At 36.9% G+C, this 18,465-nt stretch overlaps 1 protein-coding gene across 3 annotated transcripts in view; it reads right to left on the bottom strand.

The window, feature by feature from the left end:
* The window catches only part of CSMD3 (CUB and Sushi multiple domains 3), a 1,171,353-nt gene that overhangs the window by 472,183 nt on the left and 680,705 nt on the right, over positions 1-18,465 (bottom strand). For all 3 annotated transcript variants that reach the window (XM_065399724.1, XM_065399725.1, XM_065399726.1), the window contains 2 exons: positions 2,468-2,650; positions 911-1,237 (listed from right to left, as the gene is read on the bottom strand). In XM_065399724.1, coding sequence (XP_065255796.1) covers positions 911-1,237; positions 2,468-2,650 — 510 coding nt within the window. The remainder of the gene's footprint in view (positions 1-910; positions 1,238-2,467; positions 2,651-18,465) is intronic.

Below are 18,465 nucleotides of genomic sequence, written 5' to 3'. Positions count from 1 at the left end.
CCTTAGAAACCATTCTGTGAACATTTCCTCACATGGGGTAGCTTTAAGCTTTACTTATGTGACAACAACTCAGATGTGAGAACTCAACCTTTACTCAAGGTAGTAAAACAGTAGTCTCAATAATATGTGATTGTAGGATCGGGCCTTTAAGCAATAGAAGAAATACATTGTAGTGAAGGAGCCCAGAATACAACAAAGGATAAGAAATACAGACTATGCTAACACATTATTTGTATTAGTGTGGTAGATGGGAGCGCCTCAAGGATCAGGGACCCGTTGTAATAGGAGCTGTACAAACGAGTAATAAGGAGACAGTGTCGTCACGACAGAGCTCACATTCTACATTTGTGATAAGACATGATGTGGATGAAACAGATAAACAGGGAGGGATGGGAGTGAAGGATAACAGTATAAAAAGCATGTTTTGCACAGTAGGCAAATTTAGCCTTAGCTTGTCCCCACCTGGTATTCCCAGCTGGCTGACATTCTGACAGTCTAAGGGTATGTCTAGACTACAGTCACAGGCAGTGATTGCAGATTGATCAGATTTACCTGACCTAGTTTTATTTTTGCTAGCTTGAGTACTGGAGCAGTGAAGATGCAGCTGTGTGAGTTTCAGTAGTGCCAGGCTGTACAAGGCTACTCATAACCCTAGGTAATTACTTGCAGGGCTAGCCTATGCTGAAGCATGAGCTGACCACTTTCACTAGTCCAGGACTGGAGCTAACTATATTACACCTAGCACACAAACGTTTACTCAAGCTGCAATCTCAGTGATTGCAATCTAGAAATACCCTACGACAAAACACAAAGAGCCGGGAAGCAGGATTCAAGCAAAGTACTCAGGGAGAAGACAAACCACACATTTGGATGTATGTACTTTACAAGTCCACATTGAAAAACTACTCACTGTTATAAGTGATGTTAAAGCCACGTCCTGACATTGAATGGTCAGCTTGAAATTCCAAACGCAAGATATGACTGTTGCTGGTAAGATGCGAAGGAACCTCAGCACCAGTGAAAGTACCAAGTATTGGAGAATCTGGAGAGTCACCATCTTTAACTGCAAGGAAGTCAAATTGAGATTCCAAGTCAAAGTCATTAAAAGAGAGATGAATTCTGCTCCCTGGGTCTGAGATTATTGTCCAGATGCAGTTTAAATTATTTCCATATCCTTCTGGGTAATCAGGTGAAAGAACTGTTCCCATCGGTGCAGTGAAATTAGAAAGGCAAGGAACTATCAAAAGAAAGAGAAAGAAATTAGAGAACAGAGTAGAACCTATTTTCAAGAGAATTGTCTCATATGATCATCTCTTCCTAAAATTTCTTTAAGACGTGCTTACTATTGCAACTGAAAAACCCAATGTCTTTGGGACCAGCTAAGAAGCCAAAGGAGAACTTATCAATTTGATTTTTCTTTTCTTTTTTTCTTTTTTTTTTTTTTGTATCTTCTCACTGCTTTTGTCTCTACAGGCTTCCTGCAGAAAGCAACACCCCAGGCAACATAGAACAGTAACGGGATTCTGGAAACCACAGCAGTCCTCATGTTTTATCCATGTTCAACAGTCCTTAATCTTTTGGCACCACTTATTTTCTGCTTTAGGGAACTGTTCAGATGAACAAACCTCTCACTGAGTACATTAAGAGTCAGAAGGTCAATTCTGCCATTCTCATGTGTAGCTCATACATAAGCACAAGAATTAAACTAGCCACAAAAAAAGGGTAGGCTTATTTTGCTGCTATCAAGACAATATTTCATGTCTAACCACACCATTTAAGCAATATTAAATTAACTTACAACGATGAAAGTGAGTGATGATGCTCTTAATATGCTTGGCCCATAATATTTTATGTAAATGTTAAGAGAGAGAGAGATGTTGGTTACTACACACATATATGTGTAGTAACCAACATCTCTCTCTCTCTTAACATTATATATACATGTATATATATATAATTGGTCAAGTTTATTCTGCATAATATTATTGATAGACAACTGAAATATACATCTCTATGATTATTTAAGTTCTAAAATATATTCATGCATAATGCATGGAAAACATCTGTAAATAATTTAAATGCCTTTGACTGCAATACAGCAATTTCTAACTTAATTTATTTAATCAATTTATAATAGTTACTATAAAAATATCTTACGCATAAAATATACAGCCTCCTAGAAAATACAGTATGTTAACAATAACATTTTATATGTAGGCACAGAATAAAACTTCCTTTTAATAACTGCTAGAGGAAAGAAGAGAAAAAATATTTTAAGTGGTCATAGAATGTATATTTGGCGTAAGTGGTCATAGAATGTATATTGTGAAGCTCTCGCTAAACAAGAGTAAATTCTCCATGCCAGAAAAAAATAATTACATTGTACTAACTTTGCAATTAATCACACAAGCAATTACTCAAGGGCAGTGTGACATATGTTGCATTAAAAAAAACATTTGGTACTCACAAATACAAATTGGAATGTTTGCAGACCACTGGTTGTTCTCCTGACACACAATGGATTTCTCTCCAATTAATTCAAATCCAAACTGACACTCAAACCTTAAAATATCCCGGTTGGAAAATCCATCCCCTTCTCTGATACCATACAATGGTGTTCCAGGATCCCCACAACTTTCCTTTTCAATTTCTGTTGAAACGGCAAATAAATATCAATTTTATTTCTAGAGGAATCAAACATTTTCTCCATAGCCATGCACTCACATCTGGAACAAAATTACATATTTTGAGCAAATGAATATCACAGTACATTATTTATTATTAATAATAATTAATATTATACAGGGCATGACTCTGAGTTGCTTTCCATACATAAAACTCCTAATCAAGTTATGAATGTTAAGTATGAATCTTGGTAGGATCAGATCTTTAAGTATAATTTCACAAAACTGTTCAAAAATAAAGAGGGGGACAAAGTGCTCTCTACTTACCTCCTCACAAGTGTTTGTTATAATATGTTTTAATCGTTATGGACTCAATCCTGCAAACCCCTGCTCACATGAGAAGTATTATTTGTTTTACAATAATGCCTACAATTCCCAACAGAGATCAGAGCTCTACTGTGCTAGGCATTGTACAAACTGAGGCACCATCTGTTCCCAAACACAGTTTAAATAGACTAGATTTCATAGTGTGAAAGAAAGTGAGTACTGTTATCCCATTTTACACATGGGGAGCCAAGTCACTTACATTAAGTGAACTGCCCAAGGTCACACAGAAAACATACAGCACAGGCAGGAAGCATACCCAGATTTCCTGAGTCCCATGCTAGTGCCTTAACCAAAAGACCTTTTCCCTTTCCCTGTGTACAATTAGTTCACTGAAGTCACTGAACCTATTCAGGTTAGTAAGGACTAATGGCATAATTAAATATTGGAAGGGTAGCCGTGTTAGTCTGGATCTGTAAAAAGCAACAGAGAGTCCTGTGGCACCTTTAAGACTAACAGATGTATTGGAGCCGTCTGACGAAGTGGGTATTCACCCACAAAAGCTTATACTCCAATACATCTGTTAGTCTTTAAGATGCCACAGGACTCTCTGTGGCATAATTAAAGAATTTGCAAGATTGGGCTCTACTGTAGTTCTAGATATAATATTTCAGGATATTGTATGTATGGGCCTTGATCTTTTTTCACAAAGTTATCAGCATGGAAGAGATCCTCTAAATTGATCTCCCTCATGCACATGGGGTAAATGTTCACCCACTTCTGTGATGCTGCCATCTCCAGCACCCAGCCAAGATCCCATGGGGAGCTCAGTGCAGAGTAGGGGGATTCTCTAAGGCTAGGGAGTGCTTGGGGTATGGACAGTGGAAATGCATTAGTCCTCCAGCAAGCCCTACAAGGATTAGAGCATAAAGTTAATGCAGCATGAGTTGGTATTATTTTTTTCATGACTCCTCTCCCCACCCACGCATCCGCCACACACACACACACACACACACACACACACACACACACACACACAGAGGCAGGACACCCCAATACTTTTTGCACATGCACAGGCCATCCATGCACAAACCCGGGCCTCTTGAAACAAATCACAGAAATCAGTAAGATGGGGGACAAACCCACTGCCTACTCTACAAAGGAGAGTGTGGGAGGTTGAAAAACCCCTGATAGAACAATCACAGGAAATCTTTGCAAGGAGATTCTTGCGGAGTTTCTCTCCACCAAACCCTCGTCCCCGATCACCTTTCCAATGGCTATTCTCACAGGATTGGTAAATTGGATCATGGTTATTTTGTACTGTTCTAATATTCATATTCCCAAATTATTACACCTTGCAAATCTTGGCAACATTACATCTATATGAACTTAAAGCAACAATCGTTATTTGAATTAAATGATCATTCTTTAACTGTAGTAAGCAATGTGATGTTAAAAATTTGATTATTCTAAATATTAGAACTGTTTTAAATTATGTTGGCTATTTAATATTACATGCTATACTTGAATATCAACGCCTACTCTGACATTTTTAAGAAACTAGCTAGCTGATTATGCCAAGGTTAGGGAAAATTTGGAGGAAAAGTCTAGATATATTTATTTAAAATAATATTTCTTCTGTAATATAAAGATACTGCCAACATCACCTGGCCATTTTTGCCCTGCAAACATGCCTGAATCTAACATTTTGCATGAGTACTCCCATTGAACTGAGTGGAACAACTGGCGTGTGTATCTTTGCAGGGTTGTGTGTGTATGTATGGGGGAGGGTTATATTGTAGACTTTCCCCTGTGCTCTGACTCTGCCTTTTTAGAGCATAAATACTACAGGATAGGAACCCTTTTTTTGGTTTTGTCCAGAGCCTAGTGAATTGTGGGTGCTGCCAGAAACAAATAAGTAATAAATATCCCTAAGAGCTGGGTCTAGAAATTCCCCATTTTAAAGAACTTCATAGCTTCTTTTTCCCCCTCTTAAGGTGGGCGCCTCTAAAATGAGCATAAACCACAATCAATGTTGACTTTGTATTATAACTCAAAGTATTTCCTAAATAGATGCTCTATTTACCTTGTTCTATTTGATTAAGGGGAAGGGGAAATGAAATAAACACCTTGTAATTTGGTTACCTGCTTTCCATACATTTTTACACAAAAATGGGGTGTGAGGGTTGATTCAAAATTCAAAGAATCAGCAATAAATGGTGTAGGTTCACCTTCATACATACAACACCTATAAATGTTAAGACTCAGTCATAAAGAAAATATACAACCTCAGGCACAAATTCTATTCACCCTCCTTACCACAGTGATGATGATAATGGGGAAATAAAATTATTATACACAAAAAACAAACAAACAATAGATTTCTTACTTGCCCATAAGTCTTATAATTTTGCCAAGCTGTGTTGACAGGCATTACTTGAGTTTATCAAAGTGGAATATAACCCCAAGTGTTTACATCACTACAAGGTTTATGTGTGAAAAATATTTTTTTACCATCTGACAAATGATTCTGACAAATTTCATATTGTTCCCAGGACATTTTCCTTTGGCTACTTTCCCCAAATCCACAGAACTCTCACATTGTACAATAACTAGTGGTGTTCTCATATAACTTCAACTATAGTTTAGATATATCTTCTCTTATTTGTTTGACTTTTGAGATGGTATTTTGGTCCATCTGGACAAAGTTTTCTTTCACCTAAATAACAAGAGTTTGCACAGGTTCTGCAATATCTAACATCTGAGTTTGAACTGTCCATTAGGGTTACTGCTGGTCCAGCTTGATTTTCCTCTGCTTTCTCTTTGATATCACTATCACTATCTGAAAGGATTAGAAATCCTGCCTGGTCAATTCTGAGAGCTCCTAGGAGATGTCATTGGCATAACATAAAAACATGCTATTTTCTTCAGTGCCACGTGGGTGTTCCAGTTGATTTTTAGTATTTATATCTCTAAATTTGTATTGTATTTTATGGTGAGAACTGGGATTAAGTTAAGCACAGTGTTATGTGTACTAATGATTTAAAATTAAACAAAACAAAGCTAGCACACAGCATATCCCCACCCATTTATATCCCTAGAGGCACAGGCACACACACACACACACACACACACACACACACACACACACACATATATTCTTATGTAGTGTTCCTGATAGTATTGGTTGATTTAGGAATCTGAAACTGGATGTAATTGTGTGGTCTTGTTTAGCTCTAGCAGGAATCAGAGATAGATGATTATTCTTTGTTAGTTTAAAATCTGTATTAGTGGTATCCAATTTTATTTTGGGATTGGCAATAAACAGACAAACTCCGAGAAAAACCTCTATACCTGCTGAGCTCCTTTCAGATGCTCATAGTGTGAACAATGGGGATTCAGTTAATGGTACTAATTTAGCTTTAGCTGAAGTCATTGAAGGGACAAATAATAAAATTTGTGTTTCTTGTACTGTTAGATATGCTAACTTTTGGTCTAGCTTTCCTAGGATCCTTATCTATTTCATTTTCTTGTATAGAGCAGAAGTTAGGTGTCTATGGGTAATCTAAGGGTAGAATTTCAGACTTACAGAAATGTACTGTCCCATTAAAAGAGAGAATGACATAGACTCACCACTTTCCAAATCATATTAATTCCTGTACTGTAGATAATAAACATATAATTATAATAGAAGATGGAAAATCAGTTCTAATATATAATTATTTGCTTTATTAAGGTCTCTATTAAAATTTTATAAAATAGCAATAACTTAATACTTCTATCTACTTCAAATAGACATGCTAGAGGTTAACCAAGAATGACCACACCACAGCTTAAGTGGGGGGGACGTTGTCCGGGCTTCTGGGGGAAGCGTAGTAGTGCTTTACAGCTGCGAGGAGGAAGATGATCAGAAGCTGCTGCAAAAAGAGGGGTGGGGGTCAGCACGGTGAAACTGACATCCCCTGGGAACGAAGTGTGAAGGGCTTGAAAAGGGGCAAGCTTGGGTGTGAGAAGCCCTTAGGTGGCCAAATTCCTGGGGCCCACAGGAGGGTGGGTAATTTTGCATCCTGCCATAGCATATGGGACACCAGAGTTATTTCGGGAGGATGGGGTTCACCTTGCGTGCAGACAAGTTTTTGGCTGCTATAAAAAGGGAGCATTTGGAGATGTCTGGGAACCCAACAGGGTTTGGGGGGGAGGTAGCCAAGCTAATTGCTGGCGCCTCCTTGTGGTGGATGTCTATTGCAGGTACTCCATAGGGAAGGCATTCAGTGACCAGATAAATGGCCTGATTAAAGGAATGGAATGGGGATGGGTGGGTGTTGGGGCTCCTATGATTAGTATAGCAGGGAGCCAACCCTGCTTTCTTATACCCAACCTTAACCCTCCTACAAGGGGGAGGAGGGAATGGTAAGATCCCACAATGAATTGGCTGGGGGCCTGGATGGAAAATGATGGGAGGGAGGGGATGTGGAAGCCTCTGGGTAGTTACTGAATGAACATGGAGTTGCCTGCACTGTACATTTTATCTGCCCAGGAGTCCCAGACATCTAATAGTAAAGTTGTGGCCTGATTAAATCCATATCAAGTGTCTCCTGTCCTTCTTTCGGTATAGCTGGACAAAGACTCCATGCCTCCCATCTTAAGTGTTTTTAAAAATTCTATCACTCTGTGATACCAGGACCAGTAATCTACTAATTCCCATTTACAGGGGGAAGCTGGGTGATCCAACTTCTACTTCAAATACTGTTGTTGAAGATCACAAGAATAATTTAGTCACTAATAGTAATTTAATCGTTAGTTTTATATTTAATCATTAAAAACTCAGATACAGAGCCTCACTCAGCAAAGCTATTCTTTCTTCCAATGACATATTATGGTATTTCAGATGTTACTCAAGATACTATTTAATAAAGGGAAAAGTTATTCTGTATTACTCAAATAATATTGATTGATCCAGAATTAAAACATATTCTACACATGCTATGTCAGTTGTGGTGCCTAAAGGTTCTGGTTTTGAATCATGAATATGCAATTGTTATATTCTCTTTTACATAGAAGTTATAAGATAATGATACAATGAAGTAACTCATACCTAACAAAGGCCTGATTTTAGGCCAAGTTACCTACAACTGAATCTGAGATGCTTTAAATAGTATTATCCGTTTTTTTTTTTGCATCCTGAGTTAACAGACCTTTCTAACTTTATGTTATCTTATGTCCTTCAAGAGGAATATCAGTTGTAAGGGAAGAAATAAATAATGTCTCCTCACATTCAGACCCTAAAGAGTGACCTGTCCTTCCTCCAACCCCTTTTGTCTAGATTTCTATTTAACACTTTGAATTAGCCTCTGTTAAACTAAAACATTAATAAAGTCAGAAATAAGATGTAATACATCAAAAGGTAACAAAATATACTTAATATCAGAACAGATGTTTCAGTTCATCTCCTAATAAGTGACACAGAAACATACACAAAAGATGTGACAATTCATTTTCTCTGTGTCCTCTCAGGCAATAATTCCTTGCTAAAAGAGTCAAGGTCCCATCAAAGTGAAACCATAAACCTGTACATCTCTAAAATAAACGTGTCCAAAATTGTTTTGGAAAGGAAATATTTATTTCTTATCTTTGAGCAAACTAGATGGTTTCATCACTACCATTAATGCACCTCTTAGTGATGTGCAAAGGAATAAATTAATTTAATAATTCGCCTCACAACATTCCCTAATTCATAAAATGAAGAAAAGTAAACAATGTTTTAGCCATTTAGGGAACAATACAAATCTAAGGCCAAATCACATTTTATGACATTTCTGTTAAGACTTAAAGTGTTCAAACAAAGGCTTTTGTAATAAAATAGGGATTTGCATACTTGAATAAGTTCATATACATATGACAAGATACTTTTACTAAGAAAACATAGATTTTGGTGTATAAAATTACAGTGCATGCTAATATATTAGTATATCTAGAAATGTTGTATAATGAAAATGTTGTAGCAATTTTGAAGTTATACTAGAAGACAATATTACTAAGAATTAGCACTTGTGCTGCTAATGTTTTGAAGTATCTAGGACAATGCTTAAAATAAACTAGGATATTCAACCATTTGGAGTTAACATATGGGATTTTATAACAACTTGGAAATTGTCTTCAAATTAGAATAAAAATGGGGATGATTTATTCCTCCTTTTGGAAGTGGAATGGAATAACACCATTTCTACTGTTAAGGGAAAGATGAGATAACCATAAATGTCAGAAGAAAGGAAAATAAAGCTTCCAGAAGATGATTACCAAGTTACAATAAATATTGAGAAAACTTTATCTTGTTGTTAAGTGGTTCAAGAAGAATTAGCAACCAAAAACTGAGCCAAAAGACTGGTAAACAGTTCTGTTAAGTGTCTATTTTAATTAACTATGTAAAAGATGAAATTAAGGAATTCTGAGGGAGACTGGAAACCTTGGGAAATCTTCTGAAAATTTTCTGAATCTCAAATGCTACGACAATGCTGCATACTTACTGGCTAGGTAAGAAATGTACAATGACATTTTGACTTCTCCAGTTAATGAATTACCGCCTGTAATAAAAGGAAATACTTCCCCAAAATGTAAAAGAACCACGGAAAATTGCAAATGTGTAGTTTCAGGGTAGGCCAAACACCTCAATGCAACCAAATGGAGAGATAATACATAAAAAAATGATTGTCCAGCAAAACATATGTCTGGCAGATCATGTTCGGGAGATTAATGTCTGATTCAAAGAAAGCTGGCCCATTCCACATAAGAAGTGTTTATTTAACTCTCCCAAAGAGATCATGATTTTCTTTGACTCAGAGTCCTTTATGGACAAGAATCTTTGATCCTAGGATGCTAAATTTCAGAATCCAATTATAAGCAGATTTGGGGAAAATACATTTATTTCCCTGAACCGAGAATCCCACCACAAAGATGACATATGCACAATAAACAACATAAGGGAGGGTGAGAAATTGCACCTGCTTAAATGTGCAGAAGATTTAGGAAATGAATGCTTATTGCTAAAAATTCCATAGGGAATTTCTGTGTTTAAAAGGAAGTCAGAATTTGGCCTTGGAGGGCATAATTATTGCTTTCTTAGAACACTGGAGTTCAGAGCTATCCATAAAAGCAGACTCTTGGTCTGGTAGGAACTCTTGATTGAAAAATAGCAAATTAATAAACTTAACAATTTCCATAGATACTATTAAGATAACCTGATTTCAAATAAATACCAAGAAACGTTATACTAGAAGTAGGAAAGAATACGAACCTTAAAGTATCTTATGTTTGTGGAAAATTATCCTAAATTATAGGATTTGAATCTGACAGCACTGTACATTAAACTGATTTGGTGCTGATTTTAAGTGCATTCTTTCACCTGCAACTGTCAGCATTTTGTTCACAGTGGTCATATGACTTTTATGTAGCACTCAGCTCACTTCTCTTGGCTTGCTAAATCGTCTATCTTTCTACTTAAAATAACTACATTTAAAATCTTTAGTTTTTGATGAGTTTAGATGAGTTTAGTTTGATGAATACATAACTAAATCTCAGCTGTATCTTTGTGAAAGTTCGTTTTGTGATTAATTTTGACCGCCCTGCACATTTAAGTGTTGGGGTGGGGGGGCTCTCTGGCTGGCTGAGTGAAGGGAACAGTTCTTTATGTTTGGTGTGGGCAGGGAAGATGAAAACTGCTGCAAAATGGCACAGCATGGCCACTGACTCATCCCCTGGGAATGCAGAGTTTAAAAATGGCAGCTTGGTGTCTAAAGCCTTCCTTTTTACATGGACCAAGACTGAAGCAGGACATACCCTTCCTCCCTTTTAGGTGGTAAAATACCAGGTTTGGTCAACACCTGCTGTGGGCACTACGCTAGCTGCCCCTTTTTTAGGGGGGCTGGGAAGGAATTTTTCTCTTACAACCATATTGGCGTGGGTGTAGTTGGGGATTTTTTCGCCTTCTCCACAGCAGGTTTCAGGAAGGACGCTGTTCATGCATGGCATGACGGGTGATAGGCCATATATCACAACTCATTATTTAAGTGTAGGGAGGATGTCCAGTGCAGGTACTCCGTAGGAAAGGTAGACAGTGACTAGATAAATGGCTTGGAAAAGGACTTAAAAAGAGGTGTTCATTAAAGTAATGAACGGAGGGCGGTTGGGGACTACTATGATTGGTACAGTAGGGAGCCAACCCCCCATTCTTATAGCCCACCTTAACCCTCCTACGAAGGGGGTGTGTGTGGATGGTAAGGTCACAGGAATGGATTTGCTGGAGGGACCTGAATGGAAAAAAGAGGGGGAGCTGGTAAAAGCCCCCCACGTAATTACGGAATTAACAGGGGGTTACCTGCATTGTATAATATTATCTGCCGGGTAGTCCCAGACATCTAATAATAAAGTTGCGGCCTTACTAAACCCATGTCAAATGCCTCCTGTCCTTCTTTCGGCATAGCCAGACAATGTTTTGTTGTCTTGTTTCAACTCAATATGTAACTTTAAGTGCTACTGAGCACTAGCAATTTTGTTAAATCAGTGTTCTTCTCTACCCTACATTTTATAATTTCAAGCCCCGCAGTCTTGCTGCCTTTGCATGTGTGAATAACAATTACCTGCTGTGAGATAAGCATCCTTAGGTCTTTCTCCCTTATAGCATTACATTGTGTGTGAGTGATAAAAGCTATCTTCTAACTTCAAAACTTCACCTCAATCTTCACTGGTGTGTGTTATAAACTTTAACATACTTTGACATTGACTTTAATAGTGTTTTCAGACTACATTTATCTACTGTGTTAAGACTTTACACTCCAAAATAGCCTCATTTCCATTTTTGTGTGTGGTAACTTAAATTGTTACAGGTTTCCCTTTGTTTATTCCAGTTACTAAGAGCAATATGCTCTTTCATTATTTTTCTACATATTAATCTTGCTAGTATTTATATAACTTATACATGTGTATTTTGTCTTTGATCATTTGTAGCCAAAAAGTCCATCTCTTATGCAAATTAACTGAAACACAAAAGTACCGCCCTCATATCTAACTTAACTTTTCTAACTTTTTCACCCTGCCTAGAATTCAAACTGCAACCTTGTACAATACTTGCTTAAATTACATTACTATCTTTCATTGTTTCCCCGAGTACATGAAAATATACATTGAATTACCTGCACTGTACAATTTTATATGCCACGTACTCCCAGATATTTAAGAATAAAGTTCTGGCCTGATTAAAACCATACAAGTGCCTACTGTCCTTCTTCCAGCATAGCCGGACAACAATCCAATGAACTATTGGATTGGTTGAGATTACCTCATATGCCTATACTGGCATGAAAAATTCTTTAATGTTTCTTAAAACTTTTCCTATTATGAAGAATATTAGAATTCCTAATAGGATGTAGCCTATGCTTCTTTTCGATGAGTTCTGTATGGAATGTCTCTTTCACGTTCATGTTGGATTCATAGCATAAACAATTATTATTCTTAATGTTCTTAATAAGCATCTAACTCTTTGATTTTTTTTTAGGTTTTAATATTGTTTTTGAAGTCATTTTCTATTATGTCTTGACATATTTACTAGTAAATGCATTTAGAAGCTCAGTTTTTTAATACAACTAGTGTAATTTTCATGAGGAAGAATAGTCTAATGCTTGAAACAATGGAATGGGAATCAGAGAAATGAGTTTTAACCATGATCCATCACTCACTCAGTGTGTGACCTTGAACAAATCATTACCTAATTGCCCAGATGTAAAATGGAATAGTAATGTAAACCCACCTTTGCAAAATACTGAGATCCTCAAATGAAAACGGATCTAACAAATGTAAAGGGCTATTATTATTATGTATAGCAACAAATGAAGACAGAATCATAATGTGTCAGTTAGAAGGAGGTTAAATTCAATGCCCTGATTCTGTAATAGACAAACATGCTAGCAGACAAATTGCAAAATTAAGTGTGAATAAATAGTTGAAGAATAACAGATGTGTCCTCTGAAGATGTGGAAGATAACAACATAAAAAGGTTTCTATAAGCCACTGACATAACAAATAAGACTGTACTTTATATTTGTAGCAGCCCCTTTTTTTCTTTTCTTTTTTTCCCTGTAAGATCTTTTCACTAAATAAGATATTGACAACTGCTCTAAGTGCCATTTTCCTAGAAGAATATAGAATGAAAATAGGCACAGTACTTTTTCTCATTAGATCCTGGAGTGATGACACTGCGGTATAGTCCCCACAAATACACTGGAGCATATTTGACCACAAAATAGAGAACACCTTTCTTCTGAAAGTACTATACTCACATTGTCATACATAAACATAGGGAGCAATATGTGATTAATCTCATTTTTTTCTTAATAAAACAGAGAAACAGATAAAAAATGGAAAAAATAATGGACCTATGGACTTTTTATATCAACCATTAACCTTGCTTTCACAGACCTTGTCCATATAACAAAGGGATAGTTCTGAAAATATTAAAAGTCCATTATTTGATAAGTCCATTAGGTTGATAAACATAAAAAACAATTTTAAAAATTCAAAATAAAGCTGATGAAATAATTTCCATTATAATATATTTTCTAGAAAATACAAGAACACACTTTTGAAAAAAATCTTGCAAATCATGTTCTCATTTGTAATGTCCTGAACTACTAAGCTGCTCTCAGCCTTTGAGGCAACCCATCAATTAAGCAAAGACAACCCCCAAAAAAGTACACTGGGTTACAATCCTGAGTGCAGACATTCCCAAAAAGAAGAACCTTCCCTGAGAATGCTATGATTTCAGAATGAGTCTCATCTGTCCTGACTTACTGACCTAAGGGCCCCATCTCCAAGGTAAAATGTCAGTGTAATTTATATATTTTATTTTGCTTGATTTTATTAAATATCTGACTAATGCATCAATTATTTATTATAAATATGCACACTGTGCACATGTAAACCACATGCAATTTACACTGGGTCTGTTTATAGATTTGTATATTTTAACATATGAACCCTAGGTCCGCAGTATATTACATACAGGTTAAATCATATGAAAGAGGTGGATTTTGTAGTATTGTTTAAAAGTTAGAAAAATAATTCTTCATATAGCATAAAAATATTAATTAAAGAGGTAGGTTTCTTCCATGTGGGTTTACATGTCAGTTTTCATGATGGCTGTATTTGTTGAAACCTGAGATTATTATTTTCCATTTTGGAGAATAGTGTATAGCCACAATATTGCTAAAATGGCAGACAGGTCAGTTACTTCACAGGCCCTATTGGGCACAGTAGTGATGATAAGGGTTGAGTCCTCCTTGCTTGTACTTTGGTCACCACCACTCTCAAGGAGAAGGAATGCTAAATAACCAGAGAGGTCCAACTGACCTACTTACACCTCCTTTACCAAAACAGGATCATATGTACCTCCTACTTTATAACCAGAAGGGCCAGTGTATCCACCTGACATGATAAAAACATGTTCTAATATTACTCCTACTGTAGATAATAAACAGTACACATTTCCTCAGAACGGGACACTAAAATGTCACGGAAAAAGAAGCACCTCTAAGCATAAAGAAACCAATAAATATAACTGTAGGGGAAAGGTTGCAGAAGCTTGGCGAGGAGCTAGGTGGCGGACCGAGTATGTGACTGAATGCGAGCGGAAGATGCAGGCTGTGCAGTTGAAGGCCGTGCAATGAACCTTGTCCGGCAGATCCTGCCAAAATGTAGTTTAGTATAGTTCAGCATGTTTTTTGTCTGTAAACAAGTTAGCTTTTATAAGGAGTACGATTTATGAATGCAATGAATGTAGCCAGCTGTTGACCCCATGTAACCTTGAGATAAGCGCGGGGGGATATAGCATTGCAGCGGACTCCCTTCAGTGGAGTCCTGCCTGGCCACCTGTCCCGGATGGCCAGAGATCCCCCGCAGCCCCTCCGCGTGCCTCAGGGGCTCCCCGCGCAGCTTGGAGTGTAAGTTCTTCCCTCAGTAAAGCCTTGCTTTTTACTCTCAGGCACTGAGTGTCATTCTTTCGCTGGTATCACGGCCCCCCTTGTGGGCACAATAACTGAAACCTAAAGCTTCTGGGTTGAGAAAACAATATTATTTGCTTTTAAAAATTATTTCACAACTCCAGATGACCCATGAAAATCAAATGGAATAAGCTGTTAGAAATCCTGTTGACATTATATCACAGAGAGATATGCCAACATTTTTAGATTAAGCACTTTTTTTTTTCTTCCAAAGGGCAGCATCTTGCCCTAGGTATGGTGAAAATTCATCTGTGGTCAAAATATTATGTGACAATCATTAACACTCTCCTTCAAATTCTTCTGTATCATGGGAGCATCCATGTGTGGATGAAGGATACTTATACAGAAAAGAAGCAAGAGACCTACAGAGTATTCCTGAAGTCGCTTGAAAGATGGGTTTGCACTGGACCAAATGTACAACTGCTAACATTTTGTAACAAGAGAATCTGGAAGCCAGCAATCAAGTTATGCATGGTTTATTAGAGCTTCAAGAGAATTGAAAGAGTTCATCCAAGAATATTTAAGAATAGATAAGAACAGGTAAGACATTATGCTTTAAACGCATCATCTTCTTGATAAGACGGCACCTAAGTTACTGAGCAGTAACTTGTCTAAGCTATCTTTACAATTCAGTAGTCCTCAGAATGTTGCTCAATTCAGTTTTGTCTGTTTGTTTTTTGATCCAAGGACCTAAAACCTGTAAAGAATGAGATGTCAATTTGAATTTTAAATAATTATACTAGTTTAAAGAAAATTAACATTTTATTGTAATGTAACAAATATCAAAGTAAATGTGTATTCAAAGTATATTTTCCAAAACACATCATAAATGCATCCATGGTACCTGACCATTGGTGATCAAATCTATACTTATTTGTAGCTGTAACTTTCCACGCACTACAAAGGGAGCAATATGTGATTAATCTCATTTTTTTTCTTAATAAAACAGAGAAACATGAAAAATGGAAAAAATAATGGACTTTTAACATTTTCAGAACTATTCCTTTGTTATATGTTTCCTATTTGAAGCATTCTATAGATCTCAAATCTATCAGTGATACACCTAAGGGCAAGTCCAAAGCCACAGTAGCTGTGCTGGGCAGGAGTCAAATCAGTTCAAGAATGTTCTTGGTTCTCTTATTCCCTGTCCCGGTGGAGGTCAGGCATATTGTGGAGGTGACACACTTAGGCCTTAGGAAGAGGAGATGGTTACTTGCTACACAAATGCCTCTTGACAGAGTGGGACTGGATTCAGACCCTAGAGAGGCAACTTGTCTGTCCTATTCTTTCTGCTGAAGGAAAATAGAAGAGATTGTGATTCTCATAAGAGAAAACATTTTTGGAAGACAAAATTTAGCACAGCTGCAGAGAAGCTATGGTGTTTCAGAGAAATAATATCCAAATACAGGTATAAAATTTCAGAAACGTTTAGTGTAAACTCATTCTGTTTCACTGGCTAAAATGAATGGAAATATGGAAGATAACCCAAAGACATTTTGTCATTAGTAAAACTGGAGACAGAACAAATTAAATCTCATATATGTTATTTCTTGAAACCAAACAGTTTGGGTTTACTGATTGGTAATAGGTAAGAAGGAAAAAATGTAGTTCAGTAAGCTGTCCTTTCCTGAACCTAAAAAAAAGTATAAAGTGGCCTATTTAGTACTTCAGTTTTTTATATCTAATATTGCACCATATATTCTTTTACCAATTTACGGAAAAAAGTTGCATATCCTGGAGTGAAAAGGGCACTGTGGGTTTGCTTTCCAAAATTAGACACATATAATTACAAACAAAAAACTGAGAGCACAAATGCATACCTAATTTGCACATGCAATTAACATGCCTGGCACACCCATTTCTGTAACTGCCTGTGCAAACAGCCAGTAAGATTTGTAATTAGTTGTTTGTACAATCATTTGCCTACTTTGCACATGTAACTTGGCCAACAACATGGACAAATCAGGCATACTGTATACGCCTAATCTTGAAAATCAGGCCCAAAATCTTAAAGAGGAAAAAAACAAAAAATAAAAAGAAAGCAGTGATCAGGAAAATAAAAGTTTTGAATTCTGAACCATGAACATATGTGCTTCTTGGATCATCTTTCTAATCTACCATAACACAAGCAACAGGTATGAAACATATCTTGACAATATGTTCCAGCAATACTGTAGTAGACAAACAGTTACACAACTATTTCAGCAAGATCTCAAACCAGATTGGCTATGTCTCAGACATATACACAGTAAAGTTTAGATTTTTAAAGACAGGCGGCCAAAATTGCAAACATATATTTGTGTGCACCTGTCATAGGTTTCACCCCCACTCTGAACTTTAGGGTACAGATGTGGGGACCTGCATGTGAACCCCTAAGCTGAATTAACAGCTTAGATCTGGTCTGGCTGCCACCACCCAAATGATTTATGAGTTATTTGGGAAACTCTGTCTTCCCCCCAAAAACCTTTCCCTCCCTGGGTAGCCTCCACCAATTCCCTGGTGAACACCGATCCAAACCCTTGGATCTTAACACAAGGAGAATTTAATCATCCCCCCTCCTTTCTCCCACCAATTCCTGGTGAGTCCAGACCCAATCCCCTTGGATTTTAAAACAGGGAAAAATCAATCAGGTTCTTAAAAAGAAGGCTTTTAATTAAAGAAAAGAAAGGTGAAAGACAAACCTCTGGGAGAGATTAGCATATCAGCTACTCTCACAGACAACAGATTCAAAACACAGAGGATGTTCCCCTGGGCAAAACTTAGTTACACAAAAGAATACCCAATTTGATTATTCCCCTAATTGCACAAGACAAGTTACAAAAAGAAAATAAACAAAACCTATTTATTCCTTTTCTAATACTCACTACTCTGATAAGAACTGATTCCTTGATCTTTTCCACTCCAGCCAAAACTGAAACTGACCCAGACAAAGGGAACTTCCCTCTTCCTTTTGAAACATTTTGTCCCCCCATTGTTTCCTCTGGTCAGATGTCAGCTAGGCTAGGTGAACTTCTTAACCCTTTACAGGTAAAAGAGGCATTAACCCTTAACTATCTGTTTATGACAGCACCTAATTTTGAAATCTGGTCCCAAATATTCCAGTGTATACACCCTATTTCAGGAAAGGAAGGAAAAAGTTTCAAATGTCTAGTGTCAGTGCTGAAGCATAAACATTTTGCAAAGGGGTGCAAGTCGTGTTTCAGAAGAAACAGCAGCACATTGATACTTTGTGTTTTTAGGGTTTTTTGTTTGTTTGTTTGTTTTACAGAGGCTCAAACAGTGTATCTTCCTTCCTTCAAACATAAAACTACTGCTGTAATTTATTTAACCTCTCTTGTGACCAGAATGGGCTTTTAATAACTTGTTCACAGACACAGGAAAAGAAGTTTTTCTCCAATGTTGTTCAAAGGTAACCCATGAACATTGTTCTATTTACAAGTTGTATATATACCTATATATAATGTATACCA

This window comes from Emys orbicularis, chromosome 2 (genome assembly GCF_028017835.1).
Source record: "Emys orbicularis isolate rEmyOrb1 chromosome 2, rEmyOrb1.hap1, whole genome shotgun sequence".
NCBI classification, from domain to species: Eukaryota; Metazoa; Chordata; order Testudines; family Emydidae; genus Emys; species Emys orbicularis.
Note: the sequence above shows the minus strand (reverse complement) of the source record. Positions and strands in the feature narration are given on the sequence as shown.